The 17,623-nt window shown below is 47.1% G+C and overlaps 1 protein-coding gene across 4 annotated transcripts in view; it reads left to right on the forward strand.

Annotated features, from left to right (window-relative positions):
- LOC105023524 (vacuolar protein sorting-associated protein 13B) overlaps positions 1 to 17,623 on the forward strand; it is a 366,155-nt gene that overhangs the window by 301,732 nt on the left and 46,800 nt on the right. For all 4 annotated transcript variants that reach the window (XM_029113576.2, XM_029113574.2, XM_029113577.2 and 1 more), the window contains exons 41-44: positions 2,268 to 2,452; positions 10,743 to 10,939; positions 12,970 to 13,175; positions 13,533 to 13,900. In XM_029113576.2, the coding sequence (XP_028969409.2) occupies positions 2,268 to 2,452; positions 10,743 to 10,939; positions 12,970 to 13,175; positions 13,533 to 13,900 (956 nt within the window). The remainder of the gene's footprint in view (positions 1 to 2,267; positions 2,453 to 10,742; positions 10,940 to 12,969; positions 13,176 to 13,532; positions 13,901 to 17,623) is intronic.

The raw sequence follows: 17,623 nt of genomic DNA on the forward strand, positions 1-17,623 counted from the left end.
TTAGGTCAATTGCCAACAGGTCAGTAACAATTATTGGGTTTTAAATGGTAAAAATGTGTGCAAACCTTTAAGAATCCGGATAAATCTCTGAATGCAAGGGGCAAGGCCGAAAACCAATACTGGATGGCCATGATCTTCAAGCCCTCAGCAGCACTGCATTAAAAACAGACACAAAATTAGACTAAAGAGGAGAGGGATCATCCAGCTTCAAAAAGCCAGCATCCATGATGGTAAGGGGGTGCTTTAGTGCATATGGCATGGGTGACTTGCACATCTGTGAAGGTACCATTAATGCTGAACAATATTTACAGGTTTTGGAGCAACATGTGCTGCCATCCAGACAATTACTTTTACAGGGAAGGCCTTGCTTATTTCAGCAAGACAATGTCAAGCCACATTCTGCACATATCACAACAGCATGGCTCTGTAGTAGAAAGGCCTGGGTGCTAAACTGGCCTGCCTGCAGTCCAAACCTGTCACCCATTGAAAACATTTGGCGCATTATGAAGTGAAAAATCGGACAAAGGAGACCCTAAACTGTTGAAATCCTATATAAAGCAAGAATGGGAATACATTGCACTTTCAAAATTACAGCAATTGGTCTCCTCAGTTCAAATGCTTACAGAGTATTGTTAAAAGAGGTGATGCAACACAGTGGTAAATATGTCACTGTCCCAACATTTTACAAACATATTGCTGGCATCAAATTCAAAATGGGCATGTATTTTCCCAAAAACAATAACATTTCTTAATTTCAACATTTGATATGTTGTCTTTGTAATGTTTTTAATTAAATATAGGGGTAAATGATTTTACCATCATTGCATTCTGTTTTTAATTTGCGTTTAACGCCACTTCACAAAATTTTTGGTAACAGCATTGTACAATGCTAACTATTCACTGCTAGCTATTTACACTACAATACTAACTATTCACTATTCACTGCTAACTGTTCAAGCTACAAGTAATAACGCTGCAATACGAACTATTCACTCCTTGGTAATAACACTACAGTACTAACTATTGACTAGTCGGTAGTGATACTACAGTACTAACTATTCACTAATCAATAATAACACTATAATGCTAACTATTCGCTGCTCGGTAAAAACACTATATTACTAACCATTCACTACTCGGTAATTAGACTGCAGGAAAAATGCAGGATGTTGACTACTCACATTCTAACCACTCCCCTCACCAGGGTCAGTAGTTTAACATTCTCACGACAGAACATGGAACACTGGTAGAGTACCTTTAAGGTTTCTAGTTGTTTTAGAACCAGGGCCACTAACAATGATCTAAGAGCAGTGAAGCCTTTTAGGCCATATTGAAGTAGATTTTAAGGGCAGGTCTTAGATCAGCACTCTTACTTCGAGGTGCTTGTTGGATACCAACTCTGGTCAAATGCTTAAGGCTTCTGCATGAGAGAGACTGTGGCTGTTTCCAGTTAAACTGTGTTTGTTCTACTTCCTGGGCACTCTGTTCTCTGTACACACACACACACACACACACACATGCGCAAGGCTATGATCAAGCCCTCCCAGCACCTTGTCAGCTATCTACCCTGTCAGCTGGGGTCAGTCAGCCTCTTATGTTAGTTTGTTGTATCGTTCCTTCGCTCTTTGATGCATTTAATACAGCTGTTTCTCTAAAGCAGGACGCTTCCTTCCTTCTAGTAGAAACAGTATGTGTGTGTGTGTGTGTGTGTTTGTGTGTGTACACTTATTTTTATACTTGTGAGGACCAGAAGTCCTCCAAATAATGGTAGCACATGGAAAGTGTGATGAAGACAGGACATGTGGGGTTGGATGACCGTGTGAGTAGCTCTCATCATCCAGAACGTGGGGTTGGATGACCATGTGAGCAGCTCTCATCATCCAGAACATTACCAAACACACATACACAGATCCACACATATGCATGCTTGGCAACTGTGAAAACAACAGATTGTCCATTTTCACGTGGTCTGCAGAGAAAGCAATGCACATCAGACACTACTAACATGTTAGTTAGTCTGAGGACCAGAGGACTAACATGTTTTAACCGGTCTGTTAGTCTGAGGACCAGAGGACTAACATGTTTTAACTGGTCTGTTAGTCTGCAGACCAGAGGACTAACATGTTTTAACCGGGCTGTTAGTCTGTAGACCAGAGGACTATCCAGTCTATTTGTTTATTTTAGGCCTAATGAACATGGTAAACTAACCATAATTAAGTGTTTCATTTCAAATATATATCACCTCATTTCCATAATCCCACCCCCAGACTCCCAGAAGCTGCCTGGCCCCTATGAGGTTGTGTTCTACAATGAGACGGAAGACAGTCCTGGTGTTATGCTGTGGCGCTACCCAGAACCCCGTGTGTTGACGTTCGTACGCATCACCCCTGTCCCCTTCAACACCACCGAGGACCCAGAGATCAGCACGGCAGACCTGGGTGACAGACTGCAGGTAAATCCTGACCCACCATGCGTCCCCTTCAACAGAATGCCACACAATATCGAATGTTCCATATCATGACGCACCATAGCCTGGCCAAATTTGTGTTTTACTAAAGCACTGCCCAAAGAAAACAAACCTTCCATCTCTGGCATAGAAAATTGATTGGAGTGTTGCACATGCAAATAGCTAGTAAATAAGAACCAATGAAAAAGATTGCATATTTTCTGAGTAAATATTGTGGTTACAATAGGCTACTGTCTGGAACTGTGAGTCACATTGTTTTGATAAGACTGTAAATCTGGTCAGGCTTTGCATCAATTCACTATACAAAAAACTGTCGGCTAAATATAGGCCAAGATATTGATGAAAGTCACCTTTTTCTACAGATATTTACACGGTTATAAAAACGCAGAGGGGGTTACATGAAACACAGACCTTATTTGTAAAAATCCCCTATTTTTTGCTGCTAGGTTTTATCAGGATTATGTCTTCATACTGTGCTATATCATATCACAACATACAACACTATCATATTACAACATACCATGCTATATCATATTACAACATACCAAGGCTATATCATATCACAACATACCATGCTATATCATATTACAACACTGGGTTTCAGTGGGGGACAGTGGAATATCACTATTATTCCACACTGGGACAGTGAAATATCACTACTATACCACAATGGGACAGTGGAATATCACTACTATACCACAATGGGACAGTGGAATATCACTACTATTCCACAATGGGACAGTGGAATATCACTACTATACCACAATGGGATAGTGAATTATCACTACTATACCCCAATGGGACAGTGAAATATCACTACTATCCCACAATGGGACAGTGAAATATCACTACTATACCACAATGGGACAGTGGAATGTCACTACTGTTCCACAATGGGACAGTGGAATATCACTACTATTACACAGTGGGACAGTGGAATATCACTACTATACCACAATGGGAGAGTTGAATATCACTACTGTTCCACAATGGGACAGTGGAATATCACTACTATACCACAATGGGACAGTGAAATATGACTACTATTACACAGTGGGACAGTGGAATATCACTACATATTGAGGGAGTCTTCCAGGGACTTTTTTAGGGGTTGAAGAGGAGAGCAATATTGTCCTACTGTAACAGAAGCCCTTCCTTAGTTTCATCCTCTCATCCTCCCCTTTCCTTCTATCTTTCTCTCTCTTCTTCATGACTGTGTTCCCTCAGGCATGTCCTCAATCCCTTCAACGCTAAAAGGTTTCAAGGTGTTGCAGATGTTTGGCATCTCTCCTGTTCAAAGAGCTGCAACTGAAGTGTGTAAACAATAGGGCTGGGTATCTATTTATCTGTCTGTTTATCATTTCATCCATCTACGTATTTACCGACCTAAGGATTGGCAGAAAACACTGGTATATAAATACTGGTATATTCACCAAAGCACAGTTCATTCTCATCATAATATGTATATGTTAATCCTGCGTTTAGTCAAATGCAGAAACATTATCTGTCTTGGCAACATGGAGGCATGTGATATCGTTTATCAGTACTTAGACACTGGTTTTCATTTCCACATCTGACACACAGCCCTCTGCAGCTTAATTATGGAATATTCCCCACCAAATACTCACGCACTATTAAGCCGGTGTGGGGTGGGGGAGTATTAGAGATTTGTGGAGGGGGGGCGGCCCCTCGGCTCTTATTGTGTTTCCACTATCTAATTAATTTCAGTGTCCCGTTGCTCAGAGGTTTTTATTTGCTTTTCTTTATGTGAGTACTTCAAAAGGACTCAATTAATTCACTTTTTATTTGATTTCTGAAAAGGCAGAGAAAGTCCAGTTACAGGGAACGGAAATGCAGCAATAAAAGTCCCCAAACAGAATAGCTTAGTACGCTACATAGGAATTTCATTTACTCCACATGATGGGCTGGGTTAAAGAGGGGCCTCTACAATTCTCAGGGCTCTAAAATTACAATGGAGAGAGTTGTGGGGGAGCATGCCCACAGAGCATGTTTGAAAGCAGGGCAAAGGTTTTCCTATTCTCTGACCAGGTATGATAGTAGGCTGGTTTCCTGACCAGGTATGGTGCTTAGCTGGTTATCTGACCAGGTAGGCTGGTTCTCTGACCGGGTATGGTGGTAGGCTGGTTCTCTGACCAGGTAGGCTGGTTCTCTGACCAGGTATGGTAGTAGGCTGGTTCTCTGACCAGGTAGGCTGGTTCTCTGACCAGCTATGGTGATAGGCTGGTTCTCTGACCAGGTATGGTAGTAGGCTGGTTCTCTGACCTGGTAGGCTGGTTCTCTAACCCAGTAGGCTGGGTCTCTGACCCGGTATGGTAGTAGGCTGGTTCTCTGACCAGGTAGGCTGGTTCTTTGACCAGGTATGGTAGTAGGCTGGTTCTCTGACCAGGTAGGCTGGTTCCCTGACCAGGTAGGCTGGTTCCCTGACCAGGTAGCTGGTTCTCTGACCAGGTAGGCTGGTTCCCTGACCAGGTAGGCTGGTTCCCTGACCAGGTAGCTGGTTCTCTGACCAGGTAGGCTGGTTCCCTGACCAGGTAGCTGGTTCTCTGACCAGGTAGGCTGGTTCCCTGACCAGGTAGGCTGGTTCCCTGACCAGGTAGGCTGGTTCTCTGACCAGGTGGCTGGTTCTCTGACCAGGTGGCTGGTTCTCTGACCAGGTGGCTGGTTCTCTGACCAGGTAGGCTGGTTCCCTGACCAGGTAGGCTGGTTCTCTGACCAGGTAGGCTGGTTCCCTGACCAGGTAGGCTGGTTCCCTGACCAGGTAGGCTGGTTCTCTGACCAGGTAGGCTGGTTCTCTGACCAGGTAGGCTGGTTCCCTGACCAGGTGGCTGGTTCTCTGACCAGGTAGGCTGGTTCTCTGACCAGGTAGGCTGGTTCCCTGACCAGTGCCTCCAAAAAGGAGATGGGGATGTAATAGAAAGATGAGGGATGAGGAGTGAAGGAAGGTGACCTCAACAAAGCTGGGCTCCATTTCTCTCCATTTCCCCTCTATGTCCTCCTCCACCTCCTTCCCTTCCTCCTCCCCTACCTCCTCTACATTATACTCTCCCTCCTCTACCTCCCTAATGCTAAGAATAGACAGGGGGTGTATTTCCTGCATTGAGCCAGGCCACTGTCCCCAGAGCAGATCGTATGAACGTTTTATAAAGTCAAGATTTCCTGCATTTAAATAGCTGTGGTTTCACGACTGGTTCCAGAACCGCTGAGGGGGAATTCAAACCCACTTCCATTAGTCAAAGACCAGTTGTTGCTGTGTTGTTTTTACGTACAGTAGGAGGGGGGAGGGGGGGGCTGTTTTTACAGATATTGTGGTGGTGCGGGCGGGGGTGGGGGCACCGGCTGAGAGGGTGTCTTACGTACGTTATTGTGGTGTGTGTGTGTGTGTGTGTGTGGGGGGGGGGGGTCCAGCTCCCACCTGCAGCGTGTTGAAGAGAGTGGCAGAACAGGAGGAAGAGGATTCATTCTCACCAGCTCTGTGTGTTCCTCTGAATCACAAGCAGGTGTTCTTCCATCTCTCTCCCTCTCTTTCCGTCCCTCTTCCTCCCTCTCGGTGTCCCCCTTTTCCCTCTTCCTCTTCCTCTCTTTCTTCTAACTGCCACCCTCTCTCTTTACTCTCTGTAGGCTTTGAAATACTGGCTTGGAAAGTACTGTGAATACATGCTGTATCTCCTGGTAGTGATGACGTCATTAGAATAGGTTCAATCGTGTCTGTTAGTATTACCAATCAATAGGACATTACTGTAAGACAGGTTATAATGTTGATGGTTCCACTGACCATTCTGACTAATGTGGCGGGGAAGCTACATGTTTTTTTAATGATTTGACCCAATGGGGTTTTCCTACCAACATGTTGGATTTTCTCATTGTAGTTCTTTGAATTTTCTTTTGGGGGGGGGGCGGAAGAGCATTTCTGGTAAGTCTGCGTAGTTCTCCCAGTGTAGGAAAAAAGCTCTGAATAGTGTTAATGGCATTACTCTATCACCCTAGCTACGAAACACACCCACACACACATTTCATTCCGCCCCGCCGTATGTGTGTGTGCGTGCGTGTGTGTGTGTGTGACGCCCATGTTGCTCACCCTCGTTGTAGAGGTTGTTGTTTACCCTCTGCTGTCCCTCCTGCCGTTTCATTTAGTGACCTCCCAGCGTACATGTTGTCATTAACAGAGCAGTGTGACCTGGGTAACCTCAGTTATTATGACCTCAAGGAGGCAGGCGGCTGGGACGGCCAACATAATTATTATTTTACAGGGACAGAACATCTAGCTGGGCTTTAGTCACACTAAAACAACACTTTAACCGTGTGTCAAACCCACGGCCCTGGCCTGGCAACATCTCTGGCCGGCCCCCCTGCTGTGACCTTTCTGGCCTACAGAGCCGGATGGCACCTGCTGGATGTCAAAACTCACACACCTACACACACAGCCAATCACACACATACACACACACACAGCCAATCACACACATACACACACACAGCCAATCACACACCAACACAAACACAGCCGATCACACACCAACACAAACACAGCCGATCACACACCTACACACACACACAGCCGATCAAACACCTACACACACACAGCCGATCAAAAACCTACACACACACCCGATCAAAAACCAGCACACACACAGCCGATCAAAAACCAGCACACACACAGCCGATCACACACCTACACACACAGCCAATCAAACACCTACACACATAGCCAATCAAACACCTACACACACAGCCGATCACACACCTACACACACAGCCAATCACACACCTACACACATAGCCAATCAAACACCTACACACACAGCCGATCACACACCTACACACACAGCCAATCAAACACCTACACACACAGCCAAACAAACAGGGGATCCAGAGTTTAAAGCCCGGTTCTAGTTCCAGCGAGTTATTACTGTCCAACAGAAAATACCGTCTTGCTCGTCCAAAAGGTAGTGGAAGGATTCACGTGGAAGTATAAATATAAATAATCAGTCAACAGTTTTGAACTGAAGTTTTTGCACCTGTGTATACAATGTCGGATTGTGCGGCCTCGTCTGTTTCCTGTTTAGAGGTCACCGTGGAGGTCCCGTGCTAAAATGGTTTGAGTCTGACTTCGGTTTTTAATCTTAACATTGGTTAACCGGAGAACGAAACCTGCAATAAATCAGCTGAAAATCTAGCTATTTAGCCTGGCTAGTGGAGACACTTCCAGTGGAACACTGACTGTATATGGACCTGTGCGTATGGACCTGTACCTGTAGACCTGTACAGACCTGTGTATAGCAGGACCATGTTATCTGTAATGCTGATGGGGAGACTGGCAGATGTAGAGGGAAATTAGAGATCTAAACACAGAGCTGAGCCACGGCCTCTAAACACGGCGCTGAGCCACAGGCTCTAAACACGTCGCTGAGCCACGGGCTCTAAACACGGCGCTGAGCCACGGGCTCTAAACACGGCGCTGAGCCACAGGCTCTAAACACGGCGCTGAGCCACGGGCTCTAAACACGGCGCTGAGCCACAGGCTCTAAACACGGCGCTGAGCCACGGGCTCTAAACACGGCGCTGAGCCACGGGCTCTAAACACGGCGCTGAGCCACGGGCTCTAAACACGTCGCTGAGCCACGGCCTCTAAACACAGCGCTGAGCCACGGGCTCTAAACACGTCGCTGAGCCACGGGCTCTAAACACGTCGCTGAGCCACGGGCTCTAAACACGTCGCTGAGCCACGGGCTCTAAACACGGCCCTGAGCCACGGGCTCTAAACACGGCGCTGAGCCACGGGCTCTAAACACGGCGCTGAGCCACGGGCTCTAAACACGGCGCTGAGCCACGCGCTCTAAACACGCCGCTGAGCCACGCGCTCTAAACATGGACGACTGTGGAAACACATGACTTCTACGGCTTGACATCTGCTCACAACACACCACGCAACGCCACAAAACAGAACGCGACATGACACCACATCTCACAACACCAGACAACACCTAACAACACAACACAACACATCACAACACGACTCAACACTATACAACACCTCACAACACCATGCAACACCGCTTAACACCACACAACGCAACATCAGATACAAGGGTTGTGTTGTTTAAGTTAGAAGATGCTGACTTAGAGTGGCTTACTGACACACACACACGCGCGCACACTCACATACACACATACACAGTTCGACTGGCAGACTGACGCTATCCAGAGAACACACACAGCGAGGCAGGTGCCTGCTACACACACACACACACGCAACTACATGGATTGCTAACTCCACTCTCCCATCTCCTCGCTCTCCCCCTGCGCCATCTCCTCCCTTGCTCCTCTCTTCTCAAGGTCTCTGTAGATGGAGTCTTACTGTACTATTGAGTGGAAAGATCTAAAAGAAAATGACGTAAATGCAATGATGCAAATGAACAGTATGTTACATAATTATATGGCCATCTGTATGGCATCCTGCTTTATGGTGTAACTGAAGGCCTGTGTTCTGTTGTAATGTAGTCCTGTGAAGTCTTTATGGTGTAACTGAAGGCCTGTGTTCTGTTGTAATGTAGTTCTGTGAAGTCTTTATGGTGTAACTGAAGGCCTGTGTTCTGTTGTAATGTAGTCCTGTGAAGTCTTTATGGTGTAACTGAAGGCCTGTGTTCTGTTGTAATGTAATTCTGTGAAGTCTTTATGGTGTAACTGAAGGCCTGTGTTCTGTTGTAATGTAGTTCTGTGAAGTCTTTATGGTGTAACTGAAGGCCTGTGTTCTGTTGTAATGTAGTTCTGTGAAGTCTGTATGGTAGGACTGAAGGCCTGTGTTCTGTTGTAATGTAGTTCTGTGAAGTCTCTGTGGACGCTCAGTGGTTTTCCGCTACACTCGGGTGCAAATCCCTGTCAGGTACAATTATGAGGGCTTCCAGGAGAACCTGTGTGGCATTTACATTACATAACCGCTGTTAGCTTTTGGTTACCTCATCCCTCTATTGGCTCGGCCGTCCATTGTGCGCACACACACAACTCTACACACATCCCCAATGCTGTCGACAGTTACATGAGTTTGGCCTCAAGCCACTTCAGGTTACCAGACCGGTTGTATGTCCCAAATGGCACCATATTCCCTGTTTAGTGTCCTACTATGTATCAGTGTTCTGATGTAGTAAACTACGGATGGACTAGGGACTCAGTGGTGAGGTCTGTTACAGTTGTCCTGGTTACTTCAGGTGTGCTGAGAGCCACCTGTCATCCCAATCCGTCATTGGCTACTTCTGTAGATGGGGAATGGTGGGAACATGAGCCCTCGGTTCATGCTAATCGTCCTCCAGTTAGAAAGTATTTCTCCAGTTGTCGAACATAGGCCTGGATGTTGCTGGTTCTCACGGGCCTGGAGGTTGTTGGTTCTCACGGGCCTGGAGGTTGTTGGTTCTCATGGGCCTGGTGGTTACAGGTTCTCACAGGCCTGGAGTTTGGTGGTTCTCACAGGACTGGAGGTTACTGGTTCTCATGGGCCTGGAGGTTGCTGGTTCTCATGAGACTGGAGGTTGCTGGTTCTCATGAGACTGGAGGTTGCTGGTTCTCACAGGCCTGGAGATTGCTGGTTCTCACAGGCCTGGAGGTTGCAGGTTCTCACAGGTCTGGAAGTTGTTGGTCATACTGGATCGTTTCTGTCAGGCCTGCTTTTTACCAGCAACAGTAGAATTCTGAATTGCTTTCCCAGAGACCTGATTCTCTCAGGAGCAGTTGTATTTTATATTAAGGCAGTAGTATTCTATATTGAGGCAGTAGTATTCTATATTGAGGCAGTAGTATTCTATATATAATTTTTCCCAGAGGCCTGATTCTTGCAGTAGTAGCAGCTGGTGAGCAGCAGAACATCTCAGAGGATTATCAGTCTTGCAGTGGGTCCTGAGGCTGGTCTGAACTATAGGACATCATGCTGAGGAGATTGACTTTCCCAGAATCCAATCTGCTACAATAACAATAGAGATAGAATCCACCAAAGTCTTTTCTCCTCTCCTCTGTTCCTCTGCTCTTCTCCTTCTTCTCTTCCTCCCAGCTCCTTTTCTTTCCTCGCCTGATCCTCCCAACTTCCCCTCTTTGCTCATCAGTTAGCTAGGCTGCTAGGCCAACAGCCATTATCTCACACTATTTCACTTCTATTTAATGGACGTCATAATATATTAGTGTTGTCCGGGATCTGCCTAGCTCTCCCGCTCGCTTGCTCGCACACACATACACACACACACGTGTAATATGTTGTCCGTGTTAACTACAGGTGCCGTGCAGCCTGGAGTATTGGGACGAGCTCCAACACGCTTTCATTCCCTACCGGGAGTTCAGCCTGTCAGAGAGCAGTGCCTGTGAGCTGACTCTGCCCAGCCTGACGCTGACCAATGAGCAGAAGGATCTCGTGACCTCAGACCTTTGGAGGATTGTCCTCAACAACAACACGGACGGAGGAGATGAGCAGAGGTTAGTGCGGGATGTAGGTGTGTATATGCGTGTATGTGCGTGTGTGAGCGTGTGTGTATCTGTATGTACAGTATCTCACAATTTTTGTAAATACTTGAGTGTATCTTTTCATGTGACAACACTGAAGAAATGACACTTTGCTACAATGTAAAGTAGTGAGTGTACAGCTTGTATAACAGTGTACATTTGCTGTCCCCTCAAAATAACTCAACACACAGCCATTAATGTTTTAACCGCTGGCAACAAGAGTGAGTACACCCCTAAGTGAAAACGTCCAAATTGGGCCCAATGTGTCAATATTTTGTGTGGCCACCATCATTTTCCAGCACTGCCTTAACCCTCTTGGGCATGGAGTTCACCAGCGCTTCACAGGTTGCTACTGGAGTCCTCTTCCACTCCTCCATGATGACATCATGGAGTTGGGGGATGTTAGAGACCTTGCACTCCTCCACAGATGCTCAACAGGGTTTACAGTGGGGAGAACAAGTATTTGATACACGCTGATTTTGTAGGTTTTCCTACTTACAAAGCATGTAGAGGTCTGTAATTTTTTATCATAGGTACACTTCAACTGTGAGTGACGGAATCTAAAACAAAAATCCAGAAAATCACATTGTATGATTTTTAAGTAATTAATTTGCATGTGATATAATATTTAATTATATCACATGAACAGATATAATGAAATATTTACATTGTGAGGGTGTACTCACTTTTGTACTCAGTTTTCACACTCTGAGTACAAAAGCCTCTCAGAGAAGTGTCTTACTCCACATCTGGGGTGCAGGAACGGGGGGGGGGGGGGGTGGCCCAGATTCAGATCAACCTAATGAGATTTCCCAGCATTCCAAGTGGCTGTCAGAACCAGACGGACCCCTTCTGCTTACCTTGAGTGGATCTAACGAGGGGAACGGAGAGAAAAAGTGAGGAAAGGGGGAGAGTAGAGGAGGTGTGGCGAGAGAGCGAGAGAGAGATGAGGGTGGGGAGAGGAGTGCTGCCAAGAAATAGAGGAACACCGCTGTACTCTCTCTCCTTACATCTCTCTCTCCTTACATGTCTTTTTCTTCCCCTCTTTTGCTCTTCCCTTGGTTTGCTTCTCTATCACAATCTCCCTCCCTCTCCCTTGCCCTCCCTCCCCCCTCCCTCCCTCCCTCCCTCCCTGTGTCTGGGGGTTTCTGTGTCCGCAAGCTGCCAAGCCTTCGGTCCATTTTGTGTGGGTTTAAGAGCTCCCGAGGAGCAGAATGGGAGGAATATGAAAACATGTAAGGAAGAGAAAAACAAAAAAATACCAATCCAGTGAAAAGTCAAATAAACATCTGCACTTGATTATAATCATACTCCAAACAGTACATTTCCTAATTTTTTTTTCTCAATTATTTGTCATTTTCGATCAATCTTGATTCCCTTCCATTTTATTCAGCGTTTCATCTCACTGACTTCAGTTTGTCCAGAATAACAGCTTGGCCCCATACCCTGGAAGTCAGAATGATCATCAGCTACGGTGTCCCAAATGCACCCTATTCTCTGTGAAGACCACCAGGCTCTTGTCAAAAGTGGGGCCCCACTGAGGGAATAGGGTGGTACTTGGGAAGCACTCAGAATGTGATGGTTATGTTCCTACGCAGCCCTGCCATCTCTCCTGAACATTTCCTTTCATGGTGGAATACAGCAGCGACAGATTACAGAGAAAATGGTCATTCAGTTCAGTTACCCGGCGCGCGTAGTCATCCACCATGACACGCTGTTAATTTCCGATGCAGCCCCGTTGCCAGGCGACGTACAGCCGTTCGCCGGGACACACCTGCACAAACAGTGTACCTCAGACCCAGTCCCAGTGTACCCGAAACCTACGCTTCCTGGTGGCTTTCTCACGCACGTTTTATTCATTTTCGATCTCAGATATATATTGTTTATTCACAGTTGATTGTATGTGTATGTATTATTTCATAACAGTTCGGTATCGCCCCTCTCCTGTCTCCAGTGCGGCGCGACAGTCTTCATCAGTAGTATCTTCTCTCTCCTCTGTCCAGTTGTGACAGTGAGTCAGGCTCTCAGCTGGGCTCCCTGGGCTCCCAGCTCCTGCCCTGTGACCAGCTGGTCTCCCCCACTGCGCTGGCAGCGTGTACCCGTGTCGACTCCTGCTTCGCCCCTTGGTCCGTGCCATCACTAGGCATCTCTCTCACCCTGGCACAGATGCAGTTGTACCTCTGCCACCACCTGGAGCAGCTTGGCACAGGTAGGATACTAAAATCACACACTGGTGTCCACAGGCCAGGTAACACACACACACACACACACACACACACTGGTGTCCTCAGACCAGGCAACACACACACACGCACACACACTGGGCACAGGTTGGATACTAAAATTGCACGCATACTGGGCACTGGTAGGATAATAAAAGCAGACACATGCACAGATTGGATACAAAAATCACACACACACACACACACACACACACAGAGGATCACACGCTGTATGTTGAGTATTCCTGTCAAACCCTCACTCACTGTTACAGTAGGACACTGAAATTGTCCTGCATATACACACAAACACACGCCTCGCTCTGTCTGTCCTCCCACGCTCCCAGTACCGTCCCGTCGACTCCGCCCCTTCCTGCCGGACAGGAAGCTGCCTCAGGAGCAGGAGTATTTGGTCCTCGGGGCCCAGGAGCCACGGGTGTACCTCCGTCAGTGGGGCGGTAGCAGTGAGGACGGCTGCGCCGGGCCGTGCCGGGAGCTCCAGTTCTCCGCCGGGCTGGACTGCCGGCTTCTGGAGTACCGAAACCTAACGTGGCTCCGGCTGCTCCAGCCGGTCACCCTGCAGGGCCAGGTCGCGGCCACGCGCTGCCACGACGACACGTTGCTGGACGGGAACGTCTTCATCGACCCCGTGTTCATCAGCGTCAGCCAGTACACAGTACACACCCTGGACACGGCCCTGCGGAGCTGGAAACAGGTGAGGGATTTGAATCGCCGTCGAGCCGGGCTACTCCCGAACCCTGCACTTGGACTATAACCACACACAACGGCTGGCTTTTAGCCGTAATCTGTTATTTGTAAAATATATGTTTTGGGGGTCAAGCAATACATATGCTTGACCCTGGCCCTGAGCCTAATCCTAAACATGAGCCTGGTCTGGCAGCCTGGAGGCTGTGTGAAGGTCTGGTCTGGTAGCCAGGAGGCTGTGTGAAGGTCTGGTCTGGTAGCCTGGAGGCTGTGTGAAGGTCTGGTCTGGTAGCCTGGAGGCTGTGTGAAGGTCTGGTCTGGTAGCCAGGAGGCTGTGTGAATGTCTGGTCTGGTAGCCAGGAGGCTGTGTGAAGGTCTGGTCTGGTAGCCAGGAGACTGTGTGAAGGTCTGGTCTGGTAGCCAGGAGACTGTGTGAAGGTCTGGTCTGGTAGCCAGGAGACTGTGTGAAGGTCTGGTCTGGCAGCCTGGAGGCTGTGTGAAGGTCTGGTCTGGTAGCCAGGAGGCTGTGTGAAGGTCTGGTCTGGTAGCCAGGAGGCTGTGTGAAGGTCTGGTCTGGTAGCCAGGAGGCTGTGTGAAGGTCTGGTCTGGTAGCCAGGAGGCTGTGTGAAGGTCTGGTCTGGTAGCCAGGAGGCTGTGTGAAGGTCTGGTCTGGTAGCCAGGAGGCTGTGTGAAGGTCTGGTCTGGTAGCCAGGAGACTATGTGAAGGTCTGGTCTGGTAGCCAGGAGGCTGTGTGAAGGTCTGGTCTGGTAGCCAGGAGACTGTGTGAAGGTCTGGTCTGGTAGCCAGGAGGCTGTGTGAAGGTCTGGTCTGGTAGCCAGGAGGCTGTGTGAAGGTCTGGTCTGGTAGCCAGGAGGCTGTGTGAAGGTCTGGTCTGGTAGCCAGGAGGCTGTGTGAAGGTCTGGTCTGGTAGCCAGGAGGCTGTGTGAAGGGTTCCCCATGGAAGCATGGTAAAACTGAGTGGTGAAATCTGCCAAGACCTCATCTGACTCTGACCTGTTTTCGCACCCTCTGTCTTTCTCCCCCATCCCTCCCTCCACTGGCTTTGTCAGGGATGACAGTATTGACCTAGGTGGTGTCCAGGAGCTTTAGATATGATTATAATTTAAACCTCTCTTCCCAGAAAAGAAATAGAAAAATAAACCATTTCTTTCTGGAAACAGCTGCCGGGTGTCTTTGTGTGTTGTTATTTATTGTAAATTCAGTCTGTGTGTCTTGACTGGTGTGGCGGCTGAGAACTGTTATCACTTCTTATTGGTCCAGTTGCATCACTGACTCCCTTCACGGAGCCTCTCGGCGACGGCCTCATACCAGATACGTGTTCTTGGCCTAGGACGAGCTATCCCCGACCCCTGATGATGAAATCCCTGTGTAGAATTTACCGACTGTTATGTGAACGTTCCCCATTTGGGCTGGTTAATTCACTCATAAATTAAACCTGGGTTGCAGTCCTCCAGCTAAAGGTCACGTTCCAGCACTGGCAGCATTAAGGGAGTGGGATAGTCAGATATTGTGTGTGTGTGTGTGCGTGCATGTTTGTTTGTTTGTGTGTGTGTGTGTGTGCGTGCGTGCGTGCATGCGTGCATACTCCAGATAGCCTCAGCTGTGATTGATCTGAGTCCATATTGGTCCCAGTGCCAGGCCCAGAGCGGTGTGAGGGCCTGTGTTGTACAACCAGTCTGATGTAGTTCAGGCCTCACTCCTTCACTCACTGTGTCTGCTGATTCACCACACTGTCAGATTGATCGGCAGACAACAGAACAGCAGCCTCATGGCCCGTGTGGGAACAGAAATAGCCACAGCGCTGCCTCTCTGAAAACCCCTGCAATTATGAGCTGAATGGGCAGCATGTGTACGAAGAGGAAGAGAGAGGGGAAGAGTAGGAGGATAGCATTGTATTGGGGTGGAGAGAAGGTCAAGACCAAGCTCCATACAACTGAACTCCATGTAAACATTTGACCGCAGTGTTTCAGAGGAAGTTGTGAACATGCTCCCAAGGAACATTCCTGCGTTCCATTTCCCATTTGGTTTTACACAAAGTAAACTTTGTATGGGTGTATAGATTATACCCAGCTGTGTGTGTGTGTGTGTGTGTGTGTGTGTGTCGGGAGGGGGGGGGGGGGGGGGTTTACAGCCACGCATGATAGTTGCAGCCAATCATTTGTAAATGTCAGTGTAAAGCTGTGAGATTGAGGTAACATGGGTTATGAGGATGATATGCTCTGAGGATGATATACTCTGAGGATGGTATACTCTGAGGATGATATACCCTGAGGATGATATACTCTGAGGATGATATACTCTGAGGATGATATACTCTGAGGATGATATACTCTGAGGATGATATACTCTGAGGATGATATACTCTGAGGATGATCTAGTATGAGGATGATCTAGTATGAGGATGATCTAGTATGAGGATGATCTAGTATGAGGATGATCTAGTATGAGGATGATCTAGTATGAGGATGATCTAGTATGAGGATGATCTAGTATGAGGATGATCTAGTATGAGGATGATCTAGTATGAGGATGATCTAGTATGAGGATGATATAGTATGAGGATGATATAGTATGAGGATTATATACTCGGAGGATTATATACTCGGAGGATTATATACTCGGAGGATGATATACTCGGAGGATGATATACTCGGAGGATGATATACTCTGTGGATGATATACTCTGTGGATGATATTCCAAGGATGATATTCCAAGGACTTTTAGTGTGTTAATTGGACCATACATAGTTATAGACATATCTTCTCCAGTCAATTGGACCATAAATAGTTATAGACATATCTGCTTCAGTCAATTGGACCATACATACTTATAGACATATCTCCTCCAGTCAGTTGGACCATACATAGTTATAGACATATCGGGTTCAGTCAATTGGACCATAAATAGTTATAGACATATCTGGTTCAGTCAATTGGACCATAAATAGTTATAGACATATCTGGTTCCTTGTCTGAGCAGGTGTTGTGGGATATCAGCTTTTTTTCCCGTAGGTGTTTCTTGATCTGATTATTGTCCGTTTTCTAATGTCAACTTTACTGTTGCCAGTAACGCCCTTAGCTGTCTGTCTGAAGCATGACTTCTAACTCTAACTCCTGCCTGGCGAGGATCCAATTCCAGGATGATCCATTTTTCTCTACATTCCCTTCTTTCCTCCAAGTTCATGTTTCCTTGTTAACTATGGGACCTCTCTATATTGTTTAGATCTAGGGTAGACATGACATTGTTATTTGATATATTATAGGTTTATAAAAATGGACACTGGTTTCTGCTGGGACACTGGCTTACAGAGGAACTGCCACAAGGCCTGTTTAAAGGGGGGAATCTTCCATTCAAACTAAAAAAATTTCCTGCAAACAGTTTTTGGTTTTGTAAATCTGAGGGTACAGGCTCTCATGGTTGGCTGTGCAGTTAGCCTCCCCTTTCCAGGATTCTGGGGGTTCAGTAGTCAAATATTGTTGCCATGCCACAAAGTGTTAATGAATGTTTGGGTGCCTGTCAGGTCAGTCGAAGTAAAAGGCCGGTGAGTTCCTACCAGGTAAGGATGGCGGTCCAGACTTCCTGGTTGTAGTAATAAAGTTGTGTAATAAAAACCAGAATGGCATTTCAGAAGAGACAGATCATGACATCAACTGTCGTGAGTCTACTGGGTGTTTCTGCGATGAGGAAGGGTGTTAGTTAACAACTGGGAA

This window comes from Esox lucius, chromosome 16 (genome assembly GCF_011004845.1).
Source record: "Esox lucius isolate fEsoLuc1 chromosome 16, fEsoLuc1.pri, whole genome shotgun sequence".
In the NCBI taxonomy this organism is placed as follows: domain Eukaryota; kingdom Metazoa; phylum Chordata; class Actinopteri; order Esociformes; family Esocidae; genus Esox; species Esox lucius.